The sequence below is a fragment of the Rhipicephalus microplus genome, unplaced genomic scaffold (genome assembly GCF_043290135.1).
Source record: "Rhipicephalus microplus isolate Deutch F79 unplaced genomic scaffold, USDA_Rmic scaffold_15, whole genome shotgun sequence".
NCBI lineage: Eukaryota > Metazoa > Arthropoda > Arachnida > Ixodida > Ixodidae > Rhipicephalus > Rhipicephalus microplus.
The window spans coordinates 10,549,302-10,570,000 of record NW_027464588.1 but is presented as its reverse complement, the minus strand read 5'-3'; the positions used below and the strand labels follow the sequence as shown (position 1 = coordinate 10,570,000).

The following is a 20,699-nucleotide window of genomic DNA, read 5'->3' as shown; positions in this document are numbered from 1 at the left end:
AATTGAACCGCTATCTCCTTCCCTCCGCATGCTTCTCATAACATGAATTCCCAGCGTACGTAAAATCTGTCGGAATTTTTCCCCGAAAAATGCTGTGAAGGCAATGTGCCATTTTTTATTGTATAACGAAAGGACGACTATGTTTTACATGTTCCTTCGTCTTGAACTTATATTTGTTGACTTCGAGCTTAGCTGCCATTCACTTTTGCTCTCATATTTGATGCAGCAGATAATATATGTGTTGCACTAGTTGCGCATCACACAGACAAGCACTAGTTACGCCTCAGGTGGTAGCTTATATCTAACCAAGGATTGATCACTGGTATGTATCCCAAAGCGTCTTATAAATATTCATGTTCGATACTATGCAGTGCTCGAAAAATGTACCATCACAAGTAAAAATAAGAAAAAGAAGACATAGTGTGGCGTTTATTAAAAATATCGCACGGTCAACCCATATAACTTGCTCAACACACAATTTTACGTCTTAACGTAGGTGACATCATGATATCAGTACGTTGTCGAAGCATACTTGACCTTTGCGACGTGTACATGCATACACGCACATAGTAAACAGAACTGAAGGATCGGCAAATTTTCATTTTTGCAAATATCATTGACGTAATAAAGATAAAAGCATAATAACCTTAAAAACAACAAAAAATAAATTAAGAAAGTAGACTTGTCATAACATATAAAAGTGCACAAGGTGCACTGACCACTGAAACTGCGCCTGCTCCACTCTACCGGAGCAAAGTACGTGGCATCGCTAGGACAACGTGGAGTTGCCGTAACTTGGCGTAGAAGACGCATGCGCAGTGATATGAGTGGCCACGTGCACGTAAGAGCGCAGCTCTTCTTCTCGAACAGCCGATTTGTCGCCCATGCAGTAGAGCAACGCGTATGCCATGGTGAGAAACCCCGTGCCCAGAAAGTCGCCGCAGCCCGTCAGGCAGGGGATGGCCGTGTTGTCCGGGTCGATGCCCCAGTTCCATAGGTGGTACACGATGAGGCGTGCCAGGTACAGCAATACCAGCACCTTCACGATTCGAGTAAGTGTTGGTTGTTCCGGCATAGTATTACTAGTCGCAGTCGCACGTGTCAAAGCCTCGACATAATTATTAGGCATGTCGTAGTACAGAGCTTCAGAAATTCTGACACCACCACCCGCCAAGGTGGGCTAGTTGCTAAGGCACTCGGCTGCTGACTTGCAGGTCGTAGGATTGAATTCCGATTCCGGTGCCTGCATTTTCAATGGAGCCAAAAGTTCTATAGGCCCGTGTGCTCAAGGTTTGGGTGCACGCTAAAGAACCTCAGGTGGTTTATATATCCGGAGCCATCTACTACGGCGCCTTTCGTATACATTTTGTGTTTGGGGCCATAAACCCCACATATTATCATGGTATCACATCCCCAGCTTATGTGGTCGTATATGCGACGGAGGCTCATGTGCTTGAGGCCCTTGTTTGAGGCCAAAGTGCTTAGATTTAGTTGAACGTTCAAGAACCTCAGGCGGTAGAAATTTCCGGAGCCACGCTCTACGGTCTCTCGCATATTCGTACAGTGGTTTGGGGACGTTATGCCCAAACAAATATAATGTGGCTGATTTCAGTAACGAGTACCGGCACCTGTTTGCCAGACATGCAAGACATGTAATTCATCTGGAAGGAGGAACAGGATGCAGCTTTCCCTGAACTACGGGAGCGTTTGCAGACACCGCGAGTCCTCGCTCACTTTGACCGAGATGCTGATACTGAGAGTCATATTGACGCCAGTAACATGAGTCTTGGTATTGACCTCGTCCAACTACAAGAGGGCACGAAGCAAGTGATAAAACTCTTTCTCGCGCTGACGTAAACTACTCTACGTCAGAAAAAGGGCGCCTCGCTGTTGTATGGGCCACGAATAAATTTAGGTCTTACCATCATGAAAGCCACTTCAAGGTAGTAAACGACCATCATTCGTTGTGCTCGTTAGCCAACCTACAGGACCCGTGTGGGCGACTGGCACGATGGCGTCTTCGTCTTCAGAAATTCAATTTCACGATCACTATCAAATTGGGCCGCAAGCACAAAGATACGGATTCGTTGTCCCACGCCCCTGTCGAAGTTTGTGGCCCACGACACCGAAGACGACGGTAGTGCTACAACTACGCTTACTTCAAACGATCTGATTACACGACAGCACGCGGTAGACAAAATACGCACAGTTGTTGAAAACTTGAAAGACGTAACTTTTCCATACCTCATTGTATTTCTCGAAGTCTGTCGTCATACTGCCTGCGAGATGGGGCTCTGTATTAGAAAAACTCCAACGGCATTGAGAGAACTTATCTTCTTGTCGTGCCAACTGACATGCGTGACGACATCCTTATCGCCTGCCACGATGAGCCCACATCTGGTCATTTTGGTTCCTCTCGAACTCTCGCTAGACAAGCGTAATACTAACTTAAGCTTTACGCATCCGTTAAGTGATACGAGAAAATCTGCCAGGATTGTCAACGCCAAAAATCGCCGCCACTGAAGCCCATTGGCTTCTTTAAACAATCGATCCACCTAGTGTGGCGTTCGATCAGATAAGAATAGATTTACTGGGGCCCTTTCCGCTGACATCTGCCGGCAACAAGTGGACCTTAGCATCCACAGACTATTTGACGAAGTAAGCCGAAACAAAGGCACTACAGCGCGCTACAGCAGAAACGTAGTAAAAAAGGGCGTGCGTGGGCTTCGTATCCTTGGCTGTGCTGGCACAGAAAGTTGTCGCCGAGTATAGTGAACACTCATTCAGCCCGTTTGTCTGCGATAGAGAGGACACCAGAAAGCTAGCTGCTTCGCCCGCCGGAAGATGCGCCGAAGTGATTTGGCCAAGCCCGGGTGTTGTTGGGCATTGCGAGGGTTAGCAGAGCTGATCGTGCACGCGAACAGCGACGTCGCGCCTGGAACATCGATGACGCGCGGGCCAGGGAAGCCGAATTCAAGCGTCGGAGGTGAAAGATCAATGAAAGTGACGAGGTGCGAGCGCGAGATTGGAGACAGCGCGCGGGTAACACCGACGAGACGCAAGCCAGGAAAGCCAAGCGCAAGCGTCTTCAACGCGTAGGCAACGCCGACGAAACGCGAGCGAAGAAGCCAAGTGGAAGCACCGAGAGCGGAACGCCAACGCTGATGAATCCTCGACGTTGTCGTCGTTTGGAAACTTCTCGAAAGTGCCATGCGCCCTCCACGTAAGCACCCACCCGCCAGCGCCAGGCTCCGCCGGGTGAACAGGAGGCGACATGTAAGAACAATCAGTACCTTCTCAAAGACACTATACTGCTCCTAGTGCGTTGCCGTGCGCATCGGTGATGTCTCTATCTTCGTGCTGTACGTCACTCCCAACCTGCCGAAGGAGCAGGTTCAGCGCTGTCTTGAGGAGACCCTGACCCATTGAAGCGAGGCGTGTCGATGTGCACCTCTTTTAGACGCGGGATACTTCAACGTTTTCTTCAGCGGAGAAGACAAGAATGGCTGGTCGATTACATGCTAGACTTGCGTGTAAGTGCGTGTCGGCAGAACGGAAGTCACCCACCACAATAAAAGGAATGTGCATCGATCTGGCCTTAGCCAACTGCGGCGCAGAATGTCTGCAGGAACCTCTCAGCGTGCACTTCACCGATCACAAGGCGGCGATCATCAAGGCGAAACGCGCGCCTGCTCCGGTCCAGCGCCCGTGTCCACTGCGAAGAAACGACTAGACACACGCCAGCCATCGCTTCAAACGAATCTTCCAGCGCCCACCACAGCACCCGCGTTAGCGCCTTTCAATCCGTCACGCCACACGTGCACAACGCTGATGCTTCGCACCCTTTCAGGATTCCGTTCGGAGAGATCGTTCAAATTTTTTATTATTATAAATTTGAATCTCTAGTGCTTCTTCAACGTCCACCTAGATTAAATACATTGGCCTATAGCTTTTCCAGCTCAATCGGAAATAGGGCCGATGCAGAGGGGATAGGATCGCGAGACCTGCTGCTGACACTCGAACACCATAATTAATAGACCACCGTGGCGGGACTCAGGACTGCTGCTATTACTAAAAGCGTCTAAACAGTCTCTAAAACGCCTTGTTGGCCGATTAGTGTAGTTACTTTGGTGTACTGACCATAAAATAGACAATATCGACAGACAAGAAATATTTGTGACTTAGGAATGTGATAGAGTAATAACGTCCACTTAAGAAATATACCTGTACCTAAGAATTTTCCCTGTGTTTTTCACAGCATTTCTAGCCACCCTTTTTATTACAATGAACTTCCAGAGTCGCCATGGCTTTCGCGGCATTTTAGGTATCGCTACTTCACTAAAAGAAGAGTTGATTTCGTAATACATTGTGAGAGAGCAGCGTTTGCCTAAAAATGGCCTCTTGCTCATGCATGTCATAACCTACCTCTGTACCTTCTTGTTGGCATTTTTACGTATTCATTGCTTTCAATTAGCACTACTATATCCTAATTCTGAGCTCTTACTTTACATACCTCCCTGAAGGGCCTCTAAAGGGTGAAGGCCGAATATAATAAGCAGAGCTTCGGGGACATTTCGAACGGCTAGAAAACAATGTGCTTAGATCAAGAAATTCTAGGTTACCTTATAGAATATATGATCCGGATACTTAGAATATGAACAGGGTGAATGTCACTAGCGAGTATTCCTTTTTGTTTTTCTCGCCTTTCTTTTTATTCCGCTGGTGCAGTGTTGCATGCAATTTGTCTCTTGAAGCGTCTATCTAGGAGGCATCCGCGTCGCTTCTCGCACTCATATGATTTCTGAACGCCAAACCTCCCTAAGAACAACAACAACAACAAATATAATAATAATAATAATAATAATAATAATAATAATGAACTGACTCGTGACAAACTGACAGCTAAAGTGAATCCCCACATCCTCCATCCCTAGTGCACACGCCTCAGGCTGGGCTTAAAGCGTCATGGTTACCGGTGGGCAGTTAAAGCACCTCACCGTGACTTCTTGTTCAAGGACAAAAAGCACCAAGCCTGCCCGGGCCGTGCAGCACTGTCACCGCGAAAGCAGTCAGAGCGGAATTTCCGAAGACTTCTTTTTAGTTATGCATTGTGTAACTGCTACGAGCACACTCGTAGGGTATTGATTATGCCATAAATACCAATTTTTTTGTGGCAGGAAGGCATTTACTATGCCATTATTGGTTATAACGCAATTAGCAATGTGTGATGCCAGGTTGTTTTTTTTTTGCTGTTCTGGAACAATTATTACTTATAATAACGCGATTCCTTTCTCGACATGAAAGCTGTCTAGTGTTATTCTGAAACAACGTTTCACTCATGAGGTTTCTAGCACCGGTGTAGCTTAGTGGTAAACTACTGGCCTGGCAGGCAGGGGACCCGGTTTCGGATCCCAGTCGGGCCTCGGAGTTTTTGTTTACTTCGCTTGTTTCTTTTTCTCCACAACGCGCGATTGCGAATACGGACACCGGTGACGGACAATTACGGCACGAAGGCCCTTGTGCTCTCATAATATTTTTCTCTGTAATACATTTAACTGTCTGAAAACATGAAATTTACTAACAAAGTTAATGTATAGCTACAGGGGCCATTACCGCGGGAAATACTGAACTGAAAATTACGAACACAAAAGATAACAATATAGTCATGCAAAAAAACCCCTCTAGCTGCACATGGGCAGTAGTTATATAAAACTCAATCAGCGAACACAGAAAAGCGGATGCAACCATTCACCTTTTGGCGCTCTACAGTGCAATTACGAGTTTCTCAAATAGATGGCGCCAACGACTCGTGGAGGGTCAAAGTGAGTCAAAGCCATGGTTTGATTCTCTCTGAAAGCACGTCTTACTGTTGGTGCTTAGGCTGCGCAATTCTTCGCCGGGCTGAACTTAACCAGCACCGGATACAATAAAAAGTGATTCCGTACATGTCTACACTTCAGTTTTATTGCAACTTATAGTTCCACTTGGTGATAGTTATCTGTACTTTTTTTTCTTAATTGGAACATAGGCTTGCCAGTTCAATATTTATTTTTATTTACCTATTTATTTAAGTATACATCTGTATATTTATTTACTTATTTTCTGATTGATTGATACTGTGATCAGGTACACGATGTTGGCAGCTTGGTACATTATAAAGGTGCATCAAGATAAAAAAGATAACACGGGAAAGACTGGTTTCGTTAGCACGTGTGCTTTGATAAACAAAACTAAAGGGCAATAAGCGTTAGTCCAGCATTCTTAGGCTCTAACAGACGAGTTAGCACGAGGTGAAAGAGAAAAAAGAAACATACAAAATTTATCTAGCCAGAGAAAACAATTGCTTCCAACCGAAGGTGAGATTCAAATTGCGAGAGTTAACCTTGCGTCAACCTTTTACCGGGCTATTCGTTCCAATCCACTACCGTTAATACTGATTGATATGTGGGGTTTAACGTCCCAAAACCACCTTATGCTTATGAGAGACGGCGTAGTGGAGGGCTCCGGAAATTTCGACACCCTGGGGTTCTTTAACGTGTACCCAAATCTGAGCAAACGGGCCTACAACAATTCTGCCTCCATCGGAAATGCAGCCGCCCCAGCCGGGATTTGATCCCGCGACCTGCAGGTTAGCAGCCGAGTACCTTAGCAACTAGGCCACCGCGGTGGGGCTACAGTGAATTCTAGGAAAGAAAGAATTAGGAACGTGTCGTGAATACAGTTGCAGCTAGTGAGTTCCTGTGTCTGGTATCATAACCTCACAAATATTGAAGGTGCGGCGTGTCGATCTTGAATTGACCTTTGATCAGTTGAAAGAAAGAATTTTAAATGGCATATACGAGAAGAAAGGATGACGTAATTGAGCCACCTTTGCAAAGCCGACCCGTTTTGAAGCCACCAGTGTCTGCCCAGCATTAGACATTTCACGCCAAGATCAAGTACACAGCGATCCTTGCCGATACTGCGGCGCACTGGGGAGTATAGCACGCAGCAGATTTAATTCTAAATCCTTTTGTTCGGTGCACACCAGCCGGCCCACGCAGGAGGTTCAAAAATGAAACGCCACCGAAGTCATTAAATCCCACCGCATGCTCTGACATTTTGATCATTTGTTGGGCCGACACGGTGGGCTTCACTCGTGTGATGATGCTCCCTCCTTTTTTCTTCCTTCCTACGGGCCCCGCCGAGACCGCAGCTTCAGCCATCAAATAAGGCGTCTAATGCTAACGATTTGAACTAAAGCAGCAGTTGTCCTCCTGTCTACTATATCGGGCGTATTTGTGCGTCAACACCTGGGAGTGTTTGTCAGCGTTGTTCGTAGCCCTGATGGTTGCGTGCGGAATACTCATGTTTTTCCTCCTGTGTCTAAACAATAAGTGAATCCTTCGCGTTTCGTAATTACGCAACATGGTCGGTGGGGACACACCTGCCCTAGCGATGCACCTCAATAAGCTGCGAAGAAGGTGATGGTCATGGAGACCTTGCCGAAGTGCAGAATCCTAGAGAGCACGGCGAACAGCGTCTGGCCGGGCACCACGACGCCGACGAGCACGTAGGCAACGTTGGCCATCTCCCCACCCTGGTAGTACATCTGTAGGGGCCCCACGCAGACGTGTTCCCCGAACGGTATGTCTCCCAGTGGCGTCAGCCGGTTCAGGTAGCTGGACAAGCTGCAGCTAAACACGGCCGCCAGGTTGCCGCCCAGCGCTGCAATCGGTAAACATCAGACAGGCAAAGCAGAGTATTTCATGGTTGGTTCGATCGTGATTCGAAACGAACTTTCTTACACGAAAATGTTTTACGCTGGGGTACACCACCGCTCTACTCACGCCTTTCTATCGAGGGTAATACGTTCTGAAACATACACACACAGATGACCAAGAAAAATTCGAAGAAAAGAACAAATTGTTCAGTCACCACTAGTCACACCTATGACACTTATATATAGCTCCGCAATATGCGGAGTGAAGCGACTCTAACAAGGAACGCGCATTAATCAGCACACTAATGGTGAGCTATTTGTGTACGTTATTTTCTGTTGACGGTGATCATAGCTCGGTGGCAATTCAGCGTGTTCACATTTAATAACTGGCGAGATAGCGAGAAATGTGCGCTTTAGATATTACTTTAGAAGTCATCGCTCTTCCTCTGAATGTGTTCTTATGGTCCGCACGAGTGAGCACGCCTCTGCAATACGTTAATTGCCGCTCGTGCAGGCGTGACCTTGATGCGGGTGGTTTAAACGTTTCACCGCTAGTTTCTCTTGAAGTTGCGGAGAGCACAAATGCCGATTCGCTCACTGGAGTGGCCGTCTTTACGAAAGGAGTGCACTGCTCAAAAATTAAGAAGCAACAAATGTGAGAGCTGGTGATTCTTACTGGTCTTGTGTATACTTGAGCGTTCGTTTCGTGCACGTTCCTTTGTATCTGCGCAGCCAGCTGTTTGTGAGAAGCTAGTACACAGCTCTTAGTTGGTGCTCGTCCTGTTGTATGTTCGTTTCGTGCGCCTGTTCTGCTTGAGCAGCGCGCGGCAAGTTTTGAGCTGCATGCCATTCTTCAAGTTAACCTAAATTAGCTGCTGCCGCCTTCATTCCTTCCCTGTTGTGGAAATGCGCAGTAAATGTTTAGATACCTCTGTCAAGATAAGTTTACCTTTCGGGTAAAAGCCTATTCTATGAAGGAAGGAATGGCCAATGCCTCCTTCTTTTCTTTTATAGCCAGTGCAAATGCGCGCTCCTCAACGGAAGCCATCGGTTTACCTTAGTTCGGAGAATGTTCGTGGTGTGTCGCCACACGTGCAGCTGCTGGCGCCACACGTGCGTTCAAGCACTTTTCCTCGTAGGTATAGTGAACACCTTTATGTCTCGAATATTATATTTCTATCATATTTGTTATTGCTCCTAGGTTTGTGGCTCAGAACCTTGCCGATGCCACCTCATGGTACTCTTCAAGTCGGTGCATGAAGTAGTCTCGTAATGATGCTTCCCCATTGTTTGCTTACATTGCGCCATGAACGCCGACATGCTACCTCAGAACACCGTAGCATTTACAGAAGCAGCGTAAGCGCCAACATTGTGAACACCAGGAATGTAAGACACCACCCCGGGATTTGTACACAACCGAACAAAACAATAGAGAGTTTTAGTGCTGGGTACGCATTCTCTTAGGGCGTTGCGGGCTTGGGAGCGCGCGGCGTTGCGTACCCAACCCATACCCAACTGGAATGCCTTTTAGTTGGCGCCACGGTTGCGCGCACGCAAACGCGTGCCGCACGAAGGTCACACGCGCTCGTTGCAACATAGCGTCCGGTCACGTAAGTATGTTTTAATTATTTTTTACAATTTAAAGTGGTAAATTTGACGTGCATAGTTAAATGGAGTGAATTACTTTCAATAAATTATTTTTAATTATTTTGACAGCTTTCAGCACTAAAAACATTTTTTTGTGTTTGCCGTAGTTGCAACTGAAGCCGGCACCGTCGAAGCCAAGCAATCCGGATGGCCGGTCGTAGTCCGACAAACGCGACAACAGAGCAATGGTGTAACTTTTAAGTTTGTGTAAATTTTACTTTGTACGTATACTTCTTTACTTTAACGTGTTACCGGATAACGGTTTGCATTTACCGCGTTACCGAAACGCGTGTCTTCCAACGTTTTCAGCTCCTCATACTTAGATGTTTACGTACGTACGTAAACATGTATGCCTTTACGTTTTCGCGAACCATAAATGGTGATGCTAACTGCATTTAACTTACATATTTTTGGATCGCCGATGCGACAAAATCACGATACTTTTTTTATCGTGTACAGTATCCTGGTATATGCAAAAAGATTAAAAATACAAGGTTACTGTAACGATGGTGTCGACATCTTGTGACACTTTAGCCAACCACAGTCTCAAACACGTTGGCTTACGCGTAAATTTTTTCGAACTGAAAATGATTAAAAAGGTAACTCTAATTTAATCACGCTGCTGGCGTTTTTTTGCACAAGACGTACAACGCACAATGTTTCTGCAGTAACAGTTTTGTGATTGCCTACTTTACTATGCCCCCCGCTAGATGGCGCCACCTATTAAGCTGGTTGGGGGCTCGCACGTTTTTGGCTTCTATGTACTAGCGCATTCTAGCTTTGGTAATCTGGCTGAAACAATTTAATCACTATTGATCTACCGCCAGTACCTCACGCAACAGAAAAATGTCCACCTGGGGCGTGAAGTGAAAACTTGCGCTGCTTCACCGTAGGCGGCATCTTAGAAGGCGGCCGATCCATGCTGACCAAGATTTAGCGCCTTTGTGCTATAATAATTGTGTCAAGCTAGTGGCTCTGGTCAGTCTCGGCTTGGCTCGCCCTAAAGGTGAGTTACATCACGGGTAACATGATGCGCCAGGGCAAGTTATCTCCGCTGGGAGGCCATTGGTGACAGCGTTGTTTATGGCAGCACGGATGCATCGCCCCAGCGATCTTGTGACGCATCTGTTTGGGGGTTCACGCATGCGCAATACCGCCGCCCCAACGTCCTGGGTACGCAAGCCACTTGGGTACCCAGCACTAAACAAACAGATGCGTCGCAAGACCGCTGGGGCGATGGGGCCAAGCGTCCGCGCGGCCATAAACAACGCTGCCACCACTGGCCTCCTAGCAGAGATAAGCTGCCCCGGCGCATATGCTGGTGCATCATGTTACCTTCAAGGCGAGCAAAGCCGAGGCTGGCCAGAGCCACCACTTTGACTTCTAAGTTTTAAGCACAAATATTATAGTGGCTAGCCGCTAAAGAAATAGCATGGCACAAAGGCGCGAAATGTCGGACGGCATGGATCGGCCGCTTTCGCAAGAACTCACCGTATCCGCACTGCGGATACTCTTGACGTCGAGCTAAAGTAAGCCAAAGTGCGAGCACTTATAGCGATTACACGGTTTCAGCCAGCTTACCAAAGTTAGAATGGCCTGGAACATAAAAACTAAAATTATGCCAGACCCCTGACCAGCTGAATAGGTGACGCCATCTATCAGGCCCATAGTGAAACAGACAATCCCAACATTGTTATTGCATAAACATTGTGCATTGTACATCTGGCACAAAAACTGCGCAGCGACAATATTACAAATGAGTAACCTTTTTATTCTTTTCACCTCAAAAATATTACGCGTAAGCTAACATGTTCATGACTGTGGTTGCACAAGTGTCACAAGATGTCGACACTGTCGTTACAGTAACCTTGCTTTTTATACTTTTTGCGTCTACCAGGATACTGTGCATGATACAAAAAGTGTCCTGTTCACTAAGTATGTTTCATTTAACATTTTAAATCATAAAAATAATTCAATAATACTTACGCGACACAACGCTATGGCGCTGCGACTGCGTGTGACCTTCGTGCTGCTTGCGTTTGTGTGTGCGCCTCTATAAGGCATTCCAATTGGGTATGGCTTGCGTACGCAACGCCGCGCGTCCCCAAGCCCGCATCGCCCCAAGAGCTTGCGTACCCAGCACTAAAACTCCCTATTTCGTATGATTTGCGTCGTTGCGTCGTGAGGCGCTACATGATGGGCTATCTCCCCCATAGCCGCATAGCACAGGCCGAAGCTTGGCGATGGGCAAGAGCTGGAGATGGCAGCGAAGGGCTAGACCTGGCACATCTGGCTGGCATATTGTAATAATACAAGAGGCACTACATATTCGCCATTTATTTATTCAATTATTTCCCTCTCAAGTTATCACCGGGAAAGAGTTTCAATTCAAGCCCCGAACCTATGGTGCAGCCTCGTACACGGCTGCGAAAGTAGTTGTTTAAAGACATCGCGTAGAATGTGGTGGATTCCAGTGTTTGAATAGCCTGACTCACCATTTACTGCAGACAGGTGCAGGGCGATTGGCGGATAAGCGAAGACTGCGTAATCCAGGATGTAACCACCGAAGCTGCAAAAACCCATTGGCAATAAATGTTGCTAGCAACTTCTATTAAGGAGGTTTCGTACGAAGAGCTTTAAAAATTGTCGGGTAATTAAACTTGGAGCCTCTTAGAATAATTCACATTGCTATTACGAAATTCTATTCAATCATCCTTGTTTACAACACAGTATTAGAGGTGACAAGGCAAATGTTGAATATCTGAAATGTGGACTGCTTTTACTTTTATTTACTTTCGTTTATTGTGCTTTTATTGTTTACCCGTTTTATTTAGTTATTTCAGGGTTTATTCATTTATTAACAATTTTTTTATCGAATGCCACATCATTGCAGGTAGAAGACACATTAAATTGCTACATACAATACCTAAAAAGAAATAGAGAACAAAACAACATAGAATGAGCCCATAAAATGGATTCGTACAGAATAACCTAGAGACTGCTGCAAATGCTTGAATGATATGTGGTATCCAGAGCCCCAAAACCACCATATGATTATTAGACACTCTGCAGGGGAGGACTCAAAAAATATCCACCACCTGGGGTTCTTTTACGTGCATAGAAATATCAGCACGTGGGCCTTCTGCATTTTCGGCTCCACCGACAATGCAGCCACCGCAGCCGGCAATCGATCCCACGACCTGCCAGTCAGCAGCTGATTTACTCAGCAACTAGAACTCCGCAGTAGGGCCTGCTGCCAATGCTATGCAATGGCGTTGGTAGACAGAATAGCAAAAGTAACAGCAAGGAAAGCCGATTTAGACCTAGAAGACGAGGAGAAATTTCACCTGAATTAACGCAAAAGCTTCGAGTGTAACACTCGCTTTCCTAATGAGCAATGGGTGCGTTCTCTGCTAACGTACCTCGAGACCGTGAGTGCGATAATAATTGGCAGCCACCCGATGCGCAGCACTTCCCGGGAGACGGTGTTGCGTCGGGCCAGAACTATCCACATTGGCAGCAGGAGCAGGCACAACGCGATCACCAGCGGCGCCAGATCTGCGTATGGTCGTCAAGCGCATATTGTATGCAGAGGTGTGGGAAGTTGGGTCAGTCGGTGCTGCCTCGTGGTGCAACCGCGCATGAACAGAAGGGAGCACACAATAAAAAGAGATAAAAGAAAGCTGTATTGTACGTAGATAAAACCAGTAATATTGATACGGCAAGACTTTTGAAGTTATGCGCAACTGATGCACACAGCTTTTAGTGAATAACTGCTGGCCTTTGTTTGCAACACTTTCTTGTCCACTAGCTCTGGCACTTAAAATATATACTATCAACGTCAAGTGGCCCAATCCACCCACAGCTCGTGTTCTGAACGAACGCAAAACTTAGCACAGAGCGGTCGCACTTGTGTTTGAAGCCTACGCGTATAATACCACAACTTGCACCATCAGCACCAATGGTGTCAGTATAGTAAACATTGTGATCAATTGATATCAACTATTCTTATAGCAAGTGGGCCCGAAACTTATTCGAACACCTGAAGCACGGCGGCAAGCACGTAAGCGTGTGCGCAGTGAACAAGCGTAGTGTAACTTGCACAAGAACGCATATCAACAGGCTTTACAATACTTTTGCAAGACCTGGTCGTTACATTGCTGATAAAAGTTGGCCGATCCTACGTACAAGGGGAATTGATGAAATGCGAAGCATGAATGAGAAAGGTTAATATGTCACTTTGAAATCAGCACAACGTGACGAGTTGAAGGCAAATGATGCCTTCTATGACTTCCGTGTCATGACTATCATGTTTGGATGTGTCGTTTACCTTCGTCATCTATTGACGTCACAGGATACCAAATTTAGTATATGTGGAGCTATCGAAACGGTGGCGAGCGCGCTATGAGCGTGGTAGGTTGTGATGCTCTTACATGACACGCCGGTCAGGATTATTATGTTTAGACCAGTCATATATTTTGTCATTCATTGACGTCACGTAACACCAAATTTGGTATATGTAGAGCTAGCACAACGACCGCGAGCGCATCATGAAGAGCCCATTATACTCCATTGTAGCATTGATGCGAACCCGATGGGTACAGCGACGCTACGTTAGAAAAACGCGAGCGATCTGTAGCCTAACTTCCAACAGCCGATTCGCGGCTCTGGAGGTACACAACACCTTTGCAGAGATGCGCGATGCTCATCGCGTTAACCAAATCAATCGACTGTCGCAGACGCCTTCAGGGCGCCGTCTTCTACACAGACTTGGCCTTAACCCGATATTTGACTAAGACCCTCTGCAGCCAATACCAGAGCTCTGGCGTCAAAAGCTATGGGTGGAACCTCTACCCCGTAATATGAACCCCGACCTTCATCCCGGCCGTAGACTAGCACGCGCCGCGGCCCTTCGTACGCGACACTCCGATCGTCCTGGTGTTTTCTACGAGGACGTCTCGGGTCCCTCCCCCTCGGGTCACTTTACGGCTGCCGTGATTACAGAGGGCAAACACGTTTATGGCCTCTCCTTTCGAGCAGACACAGTAACGCACGCTGAAGAGGTTGCCATAGCTTTGGCCGCCTCTCACCCTGCCTCACGCACCATCCTGACGGACTCACGCTCGGCCTGTTTTCAGTACCTTCAGGGTTCCATGGCCCCGCTGGCGGCTAGCCTACTACAGGCAGCCTCTTGGCGCTTTAACCCTCATCCCATTCGTATAGTCTGCACCCCAGGCCACTCGGGCCTGCCCGGCAACGAGGCGGCAAATGCCGCTGCCCGCGCTTCTCCTGTCCGGCCCGTTGCCCCTCCATGTCCCGAGACGGAATCTGGCAATACCAACCTGACCCGCTTTCGCGAAATTTTGGCTCATTTCCGGGCTTCGCGCCGCCTCAACCCGGACCCCGCACGTGGTTTGGAGAAAACGGACGAACGACTGCTACGCCGCCTGCAGACGAACACCTTTATCAGTCCGGCGGTCGCCAGGCACTTTTTGCCGGAAATCAATGACACCTGCTCGACCTGTCATGTCCTCGCCGACACCTATCACGTCGTAGCATCGTGCCCAATTGATCACGTCCCTTTTTCATCCCCTTTTCCTATCCCAACTAAAGAGGCTTGGGAGGAGCACCTGCTCGGCTGCTCTACCTTGGCTGCGCAACGCTTTTTGGTGCAGCGCGCACGGGCAGCTTCCAGCTCCACTGGCGTCCAGAAATAGGGTCTGGCCACTCTAGCACGCCGATGGGCCACGTCGGCACTCTCTAGATAGACTTTTTCTGAAATAAATGTTTTTTACCACCATCTATAGTCTGACGCCAGGCGCGACCGGCGCGATCAGCGTCCGTCAGTGCGGCCCGACGGCAACCGGTGTAAAATGCGGCATGCTGCATTTCGTGCCGATGCGTTATCTAGAAAACGCTGCGTCTCCCTGGGGGGCGCTGCAAGCGCGCGATGATGTAGGACGTGCTGCGCTTCGGCTCCGCTGATTTTCGGCTGGAACCACGGGCAACTTCACAGTACCCCGTCAAGACCAGCATCAATCGTTTCGGCTACTCACAGGCAACACGTGGATACCAGTGTCATCCAGGTGGGCCCGTTTTTGACAACTTTACGGCCGATCATCACCCGACCACGTTGGCGACGCCGTTAGGCCAAACGGCGACGCCAACGCCCGGCGGCGTGGGACCGGCTTTCCGAGGCAACATGGACGCTACTCTCATGCAGCGTGGATACGACCCGCATGCCATGACGTGGGAAACGATTCCGATTTCCGAAACGCCAAACTCTGCTTCTTCACCGAGGTTTCGGAGCCAAGCTCTCAACGACGCGGTGGAACGCCGCTCGCAAGCCAACGCCAAGAAGGCGGCGTCCGCCGCTGTTTCGGCATCCGGCACGCCAGCTGACAAGACGCAGCCTCCCGCTTCGCGCACTGTGGGACGCAAGGGCAAGTTTCTCACCAAATGGAAGCCTCGCCCGTTTCCGAAACCGAGTCCGGACGACTATGTAATAGTCGTAAAGCCACGAGAGTGCATCTTATTGCATGATGCTTTCTCAGAGAACTGGTACGGGACTGCGTTTAAGGCATACCTCGGGCCCAAGCGAGCTGAGACGCTGACGGTTATTCCATCGAGAGAGCAAAATTTGATCGTGATTTACACCCCGGACCCTGACACGGCGGACAAAATGATCGGGGACTTCGTGGTAAACATCGAGCACAGGCAGTTTCTGCTCAACGGGTACCTGCGACAAGATGGTAGCAATGTCTGCCACGGAGTTATTGTAGTCCGCAACACAGATACGACGGAGACGCTCCGAGAGAGCGTACGCTGGAGGTCAGGCACCATCGTCGAGGTGCGTAAATTTGGCACATCGAACAAGGCGCGTGTAACCTTCGCCGGCAAGGAGAAGCCACGCTTTGTTCACTACGACGCAATGCTGATCCCGGTCAAACCTTACTACCGGACGATCCCGGCCTGCGGCAAGTGCGGTGTCGTCGGCCATCGGATGGACACTTGTCCCAACCCACGACCGGATACGTGTGGCCTGTGTGGACAGCAGGTTCCGCTTGTGGAGGAGGGGGTGCGGGCCCCTCATGAATGTGTACCCGTATGTTCTGTGTGTGGTGGAGCACACGCCACAAACTCTCGAGCATGTACGGCCAAGTACCGTAATTCCAAGGTGGCCGCACAACAGGGCAGAAAGTCCAAAAGGGCGTCCAAGAAACGACGCAAAGATCAGACTCCCAGTGAGCCACCACGTCGGGAAGTCGCCAAGACTGACAAGCCCGCTTCCCCTACTGGAGGAACCGAAAAGCAGCCGACGGCGCAACCATGCGGCGAAGCCAGGCCATGGGCCAACGCCGTGAAAAACGGAAAGCAGGTGGGTGGTACGGGTAGAGCTGCCTCCTCATCCCTCCCTAGCATCCCCTCTTCATCGCGTAACGCCGACCAAAATATTATTGCCAAACTTCAGGCACAAATCGAAGCGTTACAGAAAAGACTAGCGGAAGCCGAGACCAAACAGACCCAACTAGTCTCCCCTCCTCCTCCCCCCGCAGTAGAGGTAATGGAGAGTGAGACCGGGGCGGGGGCGGCGGACGCGGTTGCCGCACTCGAGGCTCGTGTGAACACCCTTGAGGTCCGTATGGACAGCCGTATAACTGTCCTCGAAACCCAAATCTCAGCGGCTGTAAATGCCGCCATTGCTAAAATGACAGAAACCATCCCTACCCTGATAGCCCAACAAGTTGCGCGTTTCACCAAACGAGCCGGCCCAATTAAGGACGTGTCTGGCCGGTACCCTAAAACGCTTCGACGACAGATCGAATTTGAGGATGATGACAGCTGCTCCGCCTCCGGAATTGAGGACACCCCCCTCCCCGCGAGTGCTGGCTCGGGAGCACCGCCACCGCAATCGCTCGTTAACTCCACTGACAATGGCGGGCTCCCTTAGAATTCGGAAGTCCCCACGATCCAATACGGCCACTCCCATCCAAATCACCCAGTGGAATTGTCGGGGCTTTAAGGCTCACACTAAGCGCGCCAACCTCCGGCTTTTCCTCGCAGCATTTCAAAACCTTCCTGCTGTGGTAGCCCTCCAGGAGCCAGGGAGTGCTGCCACACTCACAAACTATACTACGTTTCAGCAGGACCCTTTATCTTGCATCTGCGTGCACAAAAATTATACGGCCAACCTTGTTGATCTCGACCTTAAGCCAGCTTTCTCGTACGTGATGGTGACACTCCTTCCGCTGCGTAAACAGGACCCGCCACTGCACGTGCTAAACATTTATTGCTCACCGAAACTAAGCAACATTACATTCGCAGACCTTTTTAGCCGCGCTTTAAAGGCTGCGGGCAGGGACCCTCTGGTGATTGTGGGTGATTTCAATGCCCCCAGCACACTCTGGGGGTATGCACGTGAAGAGAAACGTGGACGTAAATTGGCGGAACTTATGTCAACGCTGGGCCTAACTCTTCACACCGACCCTGCCTACCCAACTCGCGTGGGTAACTCCGTGACCCGGGACACATGTCCGGACCTTACCCTCACAAAAAACATTCAGTATGCGGATTGGGTCAACACTGAAGAGACCCTCGGCAGCGACCACTGCATACTCAACACCACCATTCGCACCTACCCTTTGGCAAGACCCTACGGAGAGGCAAAATTACCCGATTACACGAAGTTTCGGCAAATATACGCCAATTCGACACCCATTGAGGAGCAAGGATACCATGCTTGGTCCCAGCAACTGGTTTCCTCATTACGCTCCACAGAAACACAAATTAAACTCTCCGAGGTGACTCCGGCGGTGGATAACCATCTCCTTCACCTCTGGGAGGCCCGGCGCAGCCTCGTCCGCCGATGGCGCCGGCAAAAACACAACCGAAAGCTCAAAATTCGCATCGCTGAGCTCACCCAGCGAGCAGCAGAGTACGCGGCCCAGCTCGCTGACTCTAACTGGGTGGACCGTTGCAACATGGCCGCTCGACAAATGTCCAGCCGGAGTACCTGGCGCCTCTTCCGCGCCTTGATTGATCCGACCCAAACTCGAACAGAGACACAAAAGCATCTGCAACGAGCATTTCACAGCTTCGACGGAGACACAGCCAAATTGGCATGTAAACTCCGAGACCAATATCTATGCACTCAGCAGGACTCCCAAGGGCCGGCGTACTCGTATGCAGGTACCGAGAACGCGGAGCTGGATCAACTGTTCCAGTTACACGACCTGAAGGCAGCCCTAGCAAAAATGAGGCGAGGAACGGCGCCGGGAAGGGATAAAATTACCGTGAAATTACTTGCCAATCTTCCTGACTCGGCCTACACCATGCTTCTTGCCTACATCAATTCCATTTGGATCGGGAAAACAAGCCTACCAATTGAGTGGAAGACCGCCCTGGTCACCTTCATACCCAAAGCGGGCAAAGCCATTAACACGGACAACCTCCGCCCCATCTCCCTTACTTCTTGTGTGGGAAAATTAATAGAGACGATGGTGCGCGACAGGTTGTCCGCGTTCCTGGAGAGCAAAAATGCATTTGCAGACACCATGTTCGGGTTCCGCCCACACCGGTCCGCGCAAGATGTCTTGCTTCAGCTCGACCATGAGATCCTCGATCCAGTCGAGTATCCCCTGAATGACAAAGTTGTGCTCGCTTTGGATCTGAAGGGGGCCTTTGATAACGTTACCCACGAAATTATTCTAACACATCTCTCACAGGTGGATTGCGGCCAAAACACTTTCAACTATATTAAACAATTCCTCACTGACCGACAATCATACATTCGGATTCAGGACATTGAACACGGCCCTTACCGATTAGGCACGAGAGGGACTCCGCAGGGAGCGGTCCTCTCGCCCCTCCTATTCAATGTGGCAATGATGAGACTCCCCGCTCAGCTGGCGAAAGTCGAAGGCATACAGCATGCGCTGTACGCCAACGACATCACCATATGGGCGTCACACGGCTCGGCAGGAGACATGGAGGCAAGCCTGCAGCAAGCGGCGGACATCGTGGATGACTATGCCCGTCGCTGCGGCCTTCAGTGCTCCCCGTCCAAATCGGAATTCGTGCACATACGCCCCTCACCAAAGTGCACCGCAAAGATCGACCTCTCCCTTCACAGCGGACCAATACCCGAACGCGATGAGATTAGAGTACTGGGGCTTTTTATACACAAAAATCGCAGAGCAGACACAACATTGGCCAAATTGCGTAAGGTGGGGGACCAGGTGGGCCGGATGGTCCGCCGGGTTTCCAACAAGCGCGGGGGGTTACGATGCAAAGATGCCTTGCGGCTGGCGCATGCATTCGTAACCAGCCGAGTCCTGTACTCGGCTCCATACCTCCACCTACGCAAATCCGACGAGAATGCACTCGAAGTCATTCTCCGCAAAATCTACAAGCGCGCCCTCGACCTTCCTGTCAGCACCTCTAACCAGCGCCTTTTGGGCTTGGGAATGGTGAACACCTTCAAGGAGCTGAGAGAGGCGCACTTGACAAACCAATATACTAGACTCTCTAAAACACCGTCGGGTCGCCGCCTCCTTGCCCGGCTACACATCAATCACTCAATACACACGGAAGAGCGCGTACGGATTCCAGAAGTTTGGCGATACTCCTTGCACGTGCGCCCTCTTCCGGCTAACATGACCCGAGACGACTACACTGGCCGACGCCTCGCGCGGGCGGAAGCCTTGGCTCGACACTACGGCCACAAATTCGGGGTATTCTACGTGGACGCCTCCGGCCCGCACCACGGTGGTTGGTATACGGCTGCGGTCGTCCACGAAAACACCGTTGTAAACGGACTCACATTCCGTGCACATAACATTACGCACGCGGAGGAGATCGCCATTGCACTAGCCGCCGCAGATCAGGACTCGAGGGTCATAATCACCGACTCAAGGGGTGCCTGTCGCAATATTGAACAGGGATACATTCCGTACCGTGCTTATAAAATACTGCAGAACAGCAGCTACCTAGGTGCCCCCGCGCACCGAACGATCATATGGGCTCCGGCTCACACGGGCCTCGATGATAATGAGACGGCCGATGCCGCTGCCCGCGCGCTCACTCTCCGGGCACCATCCTCGTCCCCTACCGATCCGGAACTCGAACCCAATCCTGCCTACACCTTTAAGGAGATCACACAATTTTATCAATCCGGCCATAACGTCTATCCTAAACCCTGTAAGGGCCTCACGAAGGCGGAGGAGCGAATCCTCCTTCGCCTTTATACCAAAACTCTATTGTGCCCGGCAATCATAAAACACTTTGACCCCGCTTGCACGGGGAAGTGCCCACATTGTGAGGAAAGTTCCTCTGACATTTTCCACATGGT

At 49.6% G+C, this 20,699-nt stretch overlaps 1 protein-coding gene across 1 annotated transcript in view; it reads right to left on the bottom strand.

Annotated features, from left to right (window-relative positions):
• Positions 1-5,942: 5,942 nt before the first annotated feature.
• LOC119173757 (solute carrier family 41 member 1-like) overlaps positions 5,943-20,699 on the bottom strand; it is a 40,956-nt gene continuing 26,199 nt past the window's right edge. The window contains exons 6-8 of the mRNA XM_075883264.1: positions 12,772-12,907; positions 11,845-11,918; positions 5,943-7,707 (exon numbers count right to left, since the gene is read on the bottom strand). Coding sequence (XP_075739379.1) covers positions 7,445-7,707; positions 11,845-11,918; positions 12,772-12,907 — 473 coding nt within the window. The 3' untranslated portion in view covers positions 5,943-7,444. The remainder of the gene's footprint in view (positions 7,708-11,844; positions 11,919-12,771; positions 12,908-20,699) is intronic.